Genomic DNA, 8,059 nt, shown 5'->3' with positions numbered 1-8,059 from the left:
GCCTAGGCACAGCTGTCATGTGTAGTGTCATGGTAAGCATCAGGTACTGTACAAGAATTTGAAAATACCACTTGCATTGAAATTTTATTTTAAGAGTAATACAAACTGATACATCATTGCTGCGCAAAACAAACTGGTTACACATGAATAAACTCTCCCCCTCCAGCTGACTGCTAGGGCTGGTGATTAGGATAGATTAGAGACACCAATGTTAGACTAAAGGAGCTCCCATTACCCTGTGTTTGAAGCACAGCTCTGTAACTGCTAGCACCTGTCTCCATACCTTCAATGTCAATGAATACAATCTACTGTTCTGTTACTAGCACATGCACATAAGTGCAGCTGGAAAAAGTCCCATTTCTGACCCACAGAGGCAATGAAAACAATTAGTGGGAACACTTGGAGATCTAAGTTCCTGACCTGGCTTCTGACATCAGTCGATCAATACAGGCAGGTTCTAATGCAACAGCACTTATAACAAGTGTTATATAAGTGTATACAATATATAATTGTTATTGACTAGCTCCTACCTGGCTTCCAGAGTTACAGAATACCAGAGAAAGCTTGGTGACTTACAAAAAACTGAACAAATAAATAAGAAGGCATTTTTGAATCTCAGGCTTTTTTTTCCTAGTTTTAATAACTTAATGGTACAGCTTAAATGTAAGCTATATAGTAGCATTTACCTGACTGCTGATGACACTGTTTTCCCTCTACTAATGAAGTTTCCATCTTCTGGAGTCCTCTGAATACAGAGTACAGCAAGACCCAGCCTATCCTCATGAACTGACAGATGTTGCTGAAGTGCTAAGGAGAAGGAGTAAGTATGGTCAGAAGAAAAGAGCAGCCCTCTCCCTGCTCTGCCATAGAGGAAATATTTTTCCTGCTTCCAAACAGGCACATTTCCTTCCCTTTTACAACTGTGTGATCCCTTCTTTTCCCCACCACTCTCTCAACATTTAAAATCAATAATCTTCAAAGTTGCACAGCAGACCCTAAAAAAAGCAAGTGCTTGAAGCCAGTGGGTACTGCAGTGGAAGAGTAAAGGATTTCCTGAAACACAACTGACCCCATCTGGAGTACTGTTGTCCAGCTCTGTGATTCCCAGTTTAAGAGGGATATGGACCTGTTGGAGCAAAGCCAGAGGGGGAACACAAAGATGATCAGAAGGGTGAAATACCTCCCCTATGAAGACAGACAGAGAGAGTTGAGGTTGTTCAGCCTGGAAAACAGAAGGTGCGAGGGACACCTTATCACACCTAGCAGTACCTCAAGGAGCTACAAGAAGGCTGAAGGAGGTACTTTTTAACAAGGGCAAGGAGTGATAGGAAAAGGGGAGATGTTTTTGAACAGCTCTGTCCCACGGGACCCTCTCCTCTGATCACCTTTCCTGCAGCAATACTCAGAATGTTTGAGACAAGACATGTTTAGATCTGCTCCTAAGTACCCTGCGTTTCAAGCATTCCTTAATGTTGGTTGGTGTAGAGCTCTGCTGCAGAGAGCTTTACATGGCAGCCAGGGGCAGAGAACAGGAAAAAAGCAGACGATAGCTAGGAGCTAATCATACAGCACATAAGGGCCATGCCCATCATTAAAACAGACATCCATCAATTTGTGTTAACCACTTTCCCCACTCCGTAAGTCCTAAAGATTTCAAAACAGAAGAAATCCATGGCACAAAGCTCAATTTGTCAAATTGGTCCTTGGGTTGCCTTAGTTGGAATAGTTCATCTGCCTGGTCAGCCACTTCCATCTTTGCTTGGGCCTCTGTGTTCAAAGCCATAGCCTTGTGGCTAAACACATGAGCTTCTAGGAGCCTGGGGGCTGCTTTCAACCACCATTCTAATCCTTTCTGTTGTCACCAACTTGCCTGCCTTGGCACTGAGAGATCCTTCAGGAAGCTGTTCTTTGTTCTCTTTCATCTTCTTGGTCATTCGCTTGGCTTTGACTGGCTTTGGCTTTTTATTGCAGAGAGAGGAGTGGAGGAACTCAGTGTCTGTAAATGGGTCACCCTGCCTCAGTTTCCTGCAGAAACAAAAGGGTTACATTGAACCATCAAGTATTCCTTGAATTCATGGATGATTTTAGTCCCTAAAGTCCCTAATTTTAGTGCAGTTCTTCCCCATAAGATGATTAAGTGGTACAGTTTGTTTCTTGTCCAATACAGTACTTTCTGGTGCAATATAACCAGCTTCACAGAAAGTTCAAACTGGGACACTGTGCAGGAAAAAACACACCCAGAAACATTATATAACTATGAAGCTGTCATTTTAGGAATACATGACTCTGTGCAATAGCCATTGGATGTACTGAATCTACAGCTTCCTAGGGAAAAGATGCTGCTGTTTATTTAGGTATCTCTGCTAGTGAATATAGATACAGGATGCTCTCGGGGGGAAAGTATTACTCAGGTGTCTAAAATTTTAGTCATCACAGAATGTAAATGAAATCAGGGCTTTTTCTGGGCTGTCTTTAACCTGTCTTTTATCCTTGTGCTACTGCCTCATTAGCACTGGAGTACCACAGATGCAGTCTGCAAAGAGATGTGCTCATTTCAACAAGTAAAATAACATCTTTGGTAGCTTGTTACCAGAAGCTTCAACATCCATTTGTACTGATGCAGAATTTTGGATAACCACACAGTGGTAAAAGAGGAGGGTCACAGAACACAAAGGGTAAGAACTTTGAACAAGCAAAGCAAGAGAAGGCCCAGCCCTGGAGAGTTAGTGTATGAGAGCAGAGCAGGGGTTGCAGCATGGGAACAGTCTTTGGAATGAAGAGTTTAAAGCCCAACCTGCCGATTGATGGCTCTTTGTAGCAGGTTGGCTTCCGGTTCCGCCTAGATGAGCGCCTTGATGCTTCCTCTGAGCTGGACTGAGACACAACCCTGGCATTGTTCAAGTCCTGTAGTGGCCTGGTATCTGCAAAGGGAGACATTCACATGGTTTGATCAAAGTGATTTCAAACTATTTCCAGATATCCTAAAAAATAACAGCTGACAAACAGAAAAGAGTTGCATTAGCAGGTTTCTCTGAACATGCACAATCTGGAATCTAAGCATATTGCCCCTAAACTCAGGAGACCATTATAATCCAAAAATATCAGACCTACTCCTCAAAAGTCAGCTCATAAATCAAATTAGGTCCCTCAACAAAAATAAATCACTTGTACTGATAGTATCATGGGCTCTGGTGTGGTAGAAAAATGATATAAAAACTCTATTTGATAGCTGCAATGCTCAGGAGCTTACAGCCTGGAGAAGACAGCAAGCTTCTAGCACACAAACAACCTACCAGCAACCTACTGACTTCCAGCAAGACACAGGACCAGGGCTCATGCATCTTCCCAAGTGGAGACAGCCAAAAGGAGGAGGACAGGAGAACAAACTTCCTCCCTCTCTACAAAGTACAGCCCACTCCAGTTGTAACAGGCTGTTTGTCAACAGCTACAGAAAGAAAAACCCCACTAGACTACTCTTTTTACAGAGCATCCATTAACAGCAAACTCCCCAAAACTATCAGCTTAACTATTGTAGCACCAGCCCAGGGATGCACCCTCCACATCCTTTTAAAAAACAAACAAACAAACAAAAAATAAACCCACAACCAAAATAATTTAGGTTGAGTCCTGGTTAATTTCCAGTGAAGATATCATCTTAGAAGTGCCTTGCAGCACTAACCATTCTGAGCCAAAAATTTTCCACCTTCTTGTTGTTTTGTGCCCCAATAGTACTGACTGACCCTAGTAGGCAGGGTCAGCATCAAGTTAGATTTTGAAGTGCTTAAACACTTGATTGTCTAAATTAGTAGGCATGCCATGTAGATAACAAGAGTGGTAAAGCAAGACTCAGCACATGCTGCTAGTCTTGTCCCAATATCTACACATGGACAAGTGAACAGAAATTCTTATAGAAATGCTGATAAACTAGAAGCAAATGCAGCCACAGAAAGGACAGGGCAGCACAAGTGGAAGCATAAATGGTTTACTGGAGACTGACCTTTAACTCTGAAAAAAGAGACGAGAGGAAGGAAAATATAAGTACTTGCTGCATGGAGTTTTGCCCTCATCTCCAAACACAGGTAGCTTCCCCATCTTACTACCTACCAGGTTTCTGTGAAGGTGAGCTCCAAGAACTTGACTGGACTTGGTTTCTTTCCCCAGATACTTCCTCTGCAGTAATTTCTTGAAATATCAGGGAGTTTTTCAGCGAAACAGGGGGTTTTGCTGGCATTCTATTGCCCTCAGTACTTAATTTCTTGGAAACTGTTACATCTGTAAGTCTGGAGCTGACAGACAAAACTGCAGAACTGCTCACACGGGAGGATTCAAGACTGTGTGAAAGGTCTGCAAGACTATCTGCAAGTGATATCTCAGGTAGCTGCTCCTCCAGGAAATCACCTGGCTCAGACAGCAGATGGCTAATGCAGGAAAACTTCCCCATCAGGACAGTCTGCTTGGACGCAAGTTCTGTGGAACTCCCAATGAGAACCTTGGCACCATCACTTTTTCTGGCCAGGGAATCAGTCTCTGGAGGTTCAGGGTTGCTCCTCTTCCTCTGAGGCCTGGGTTTGCAAGAGGCTTCTTTCGTCAAAGCATTCATGTTGTGGTCACCTTCACCTTGCCCTTCTTCTTGAAGGTCCCCTGTCTGTTTTTTATTGCTCTTTTGATTGCTCTTAACAGGTCTGGGGATTTTGCTCCGTTTGCTCCCAGGAACAGATGTGGGAGGTAGATTTTCACTCCCTTCAGATTCTGTCTGGAAACGACCCGAATTTCCTGCAAGATCCAAAGGATGGACAATATATGTTTCCCTGCGCTGTTTTACATTACCTGGCAAATCCTTTGTGCTCCCATTAGCTACTCCTTGAACATCTATGCAGGGCCTAAAAACATGAACTTCATTTCTCTGATCACAATTGCTATTCCTGGCAGTATTCTTCCTGATTGTTTGGCTTCTTTTAGGCCGTTCTTCAGCCTTGGACTCTGGTATTATCACAATGTTTGGTAGATATTCCTCATCAGAATCATCCCTTTGCACAATTACTCTAGTTTTTCTGTTGGCTTTCTGTCTGATGCTCTTTCTGCTCACACGTGAGAATTTTGTAGAATTCTCTATACTGGAATCACCTGAGGGAACTTCATGACTTGAGAAGGTATGAACTGGGGGTTTTAGCAAGCTCTCCATACTTTGCATCTCAAAGATAGCTCCCTTCTTAACCTGCTGCATTGAGTCAACACTTTCCAGACTCTGCAGCTGTGCTGGATTCACCTCATGTGTACTTCCAAAGCCTTGGACTCCATCAGGAGAGTGGGAATGGTGCTCCACACCACAGTCTCCATTCCTCCTGTCAAAAGCCCCCTCACACACCTTCTGCCCCATCTCACAGACTTCAGTCTCACTAGAACATGTTGCAACTTCCGGCTGAAGAAGCTTTGTATTTTGAGCATACTCTTCACCTTGAGATCTGTTGGGACTACTTTCTGCATTGTTTTCAATTGCAGTTGTTTTCTTTTTTCCTGTTCTTGCTTTTTTAACAGTCTCTTTCGCTCTGGTTTTACACTTACCTTTGCTTTTAACCTTTACAGGAACAAACTCAGGGACTTGGCTACAGCTAGGGTCCGTTTCAACACCACACCCCATATCTTTTGTCTGTGGCTGCTCACAAAAGGTCTCTTTACCCACAGAGTTTCTATGAGAAACAAGAGCAGTTGGAGCAGGTGAAGCCAGGGGGCTGGGAGATGGCAGCTGTTGCTGTGTGTTGTTCCTGCTGGAGCTGCTGTTGTCCTGTGCAGTACCATCCCAGGCTGCCTGAGTGGAACTGACACGTGGGAAGATATCCAGAGCAGAAGATGGAGTGCTTGTGGCAAACAGGGTGGAACGCTTTCTCCTCTGGGTAACGTGCCCTTGTGAGAGACGATCAAATAAATGTTTTGCCATCTCATCAGCCTCATATGAAAGAGTATGACTTTGCAAGGCAAGCGTTGGCAAATTGTTGGGATTTTGTTCAGTGCTGCACAAGATCTCTGTTGGAAAGAAAAAAATCATGTTTAAGGCTGAGAAATGCAGCAGGCAAATGCCAACTTTCTCCCTAACAGTAAAAACCTTGCTCCATACACTGCCACAAATCCAGAGCATAAAAGAGCATGATTTTGAGACAGGGACTCCCCCAACTTACTGTGAACCAGATTTGCCTAGCTGGTTTCTCTCTGAACAGAGGGGCAGCCCAAATGAAGATCCCCTAACCAGACATAATATTAGGAACACTTATGATCTGTGTAAGTGTTATCATTTATATGACAAATCCACAAGAAACAGTGGTGCACCTAGTCAGATTCTGCACTTTCAGACATCTCCAAAAGTCTTATGTAAGCTCAGTGCCTATTACTCAAAAAGCCTGATTTTGAGCTTGATCTACTGCAAACAGACCACATATCCCTCTGAAGACTTTGATTCTGGGATATACATAACTCCAGCAAGAGCAGCCCCAGTGGAGCATGCAGTTAATACGAGTTCAATAATTAGGAGCTACTGGAGTTGTGGTTGAGAGCTAACTGGAGCCATGGCATTTACGCATTTCTGAGCACAGACACAAAGTCATACCAGAAGAACAACAAGAGATGCAAATTTACCTCCAAATATGTGAGAGTCATGAAAGCCCCCCTCTGTTGCCATTGCTTCAGTCACCCTCTTGCCATTCTCTTCCCGGTGGAACTGAGGTATCTCATCATGCTGTGGTGGCAAAGAACCTTCGGAGGCAACAGGCACAGTTTCCAGGGCCTCATTAGAAGCAGGTCTCTGAAGTTCTCCTGCATTAGAAGCAGGTCTCTGAAGTTCTCCTGAGGATCTTTGTAGTGCTGTGGAGCTGCCAGCTTGCTGCTCTGCATCATGCAGCTTGGAAATGGGCACTCTCATCGGTATCTGTGTAAACCTGGTGAGAAGGAAGAGCAGAATGGATCATGTTTCTCACACATGACAGGCCCCAGAATCCAGCAGACTAACTACAGGCCACGTGTGGCAGCTCTAAGGACTGCCCTGTCTTCAAAGACTACACAGAGAAGAAACAGGACTTCAAATATACTTTAAGAGATCATGCTCTGACCATCTTTCCAGAAAGCTTACATCATACAAGGAGGTGACTAGTAAGCATTTATATGTAACAAACATCAAAGTAGCCAGCTATGGCACTCACTCGCTCAAGCAAATCTTGCTGTATTCAGCAGCTACACAGAGAAAACTGCCTAAAAGTAACACAGTCTCAAAGAAAGGAGGTAAAAAGACTAGTTTTTGCACAGACTCAGCATTAGGACAAACAAGAAAAGAAGTGGCAAAAAAAAGACAGAATAAAGGAAAGCATCAAGCAGTGGTGGTTCAGAGAAGCTATCTCATATGAAACTGGCAACTAGGCACAGACATAAAACACAAGAAGTTTAGCATATAGGAATTCAGGACAAGCTTGGTGGTATCATTTTAAAGCCCACCTCAGAAGCTGACCATCTACAATATCATCAGCCCAGCTATCTTCAGTCATGATGCTCTTCTGGTCACTGGACAAGGATGAAGACTTTATATGGAACTGGAAAGAAGAGAAATAGGAGAGTGACTTAAAGTTCTTGAAATTCCTTGTGCAGCCTCCTGCTAAGAAACAGCAGAAGCTCAGTTTCTCTAGAAAGTATGTAAAGTATTGCCAGCAACCCTCTCACGTTATGGAATAAATTATGGAACAAACTGCAGCAGAATGAAGTTAAACTAGTTCACATAATCTGAGACTAGGAAGCAGAAGTATTTTCCCATTCACCCATGAGACAGGACACAGAGAAAGCGTCCTATTCCCTATCCCAAGTTGCCATGTCAATACTTTTAAAAAGAAATTGAAAAGAAGACACAACCTGTCAGAACAGAAAAGCCTACTGCCCAATATAGCAAATAATCCAGAGGAAAACAGTTTAAAACTGTAGTCTTCCTACACAAAGAGTTACCCTGGAAATCCTTAACACCAAACTGGCCAGCACGTAGCCAGCATAGAAGCAAGCAAAGAAAGACAGGTGAAGCATCCAACACTGA

The 8,059-nt window shown here is 43.4% G+C and overlaps 1 protein-coding gene across 1 annotated transcript in view; it reads right to left on the bottom strand.

Moving 5' to 3' along the window:
• Window positions 1-57: 57 nt before the first annotated feature.
• Window positions 58-8,059, bottom strand: part of LOC135450374 (uncharacterized) — a 31,003-nt gene continuing 23,001 nt past the window's right edge. The window contains exons 10-14 of the mRNA XM_064718439.1: window positions 7,477-7,571; window positions 6,628-6,926; window positions 4,105-6,021; window positions 2,795-2,921; window positions 58-2,025 (exon numbers count right to left, since the gene is read on the bottom strand). Coding sequence (XP_064574509.1) covers window positions 1,794-2,025; window positions 2,795-2,921; window positions 4,105-6,021; window positions 6,628-6,926; window positions 7,477-7,571 — 2,670 coding nt within the window. The 3' untranslated portion in view covers window positions 58-1,793. The remainder of the gene's footprint in view (window positions 2,026-2,794; window positions 2,922-4,104; window positions 6,022-6,627; window positions 6,927-7,476; window positions 7,572-8,059) is intronic.

The sequence above is a fragment of the Zonotrichia leucophrys genome, chromosome 7, assembly GCF_028769735.1.
Source record: "Zonotrichia leucophrys gambelii isolate GWCS_2022_RI chromosome 7, RI_Zleu_2.0, whole genome shotgun sequence".
Taxonomy (NCBI): domain Eukaryota; kingdom Metazoa; phylum Chordata; class Aves; order Passeriformes; family Passerellidae; genus Zonotrichia; species Zonotrichia leucophrys.
The sequence above is the reverse complement of the archived record's forward strand: the minus strand, read 5'-3'. Positions and strand labels throughout refer to the sequence as shown.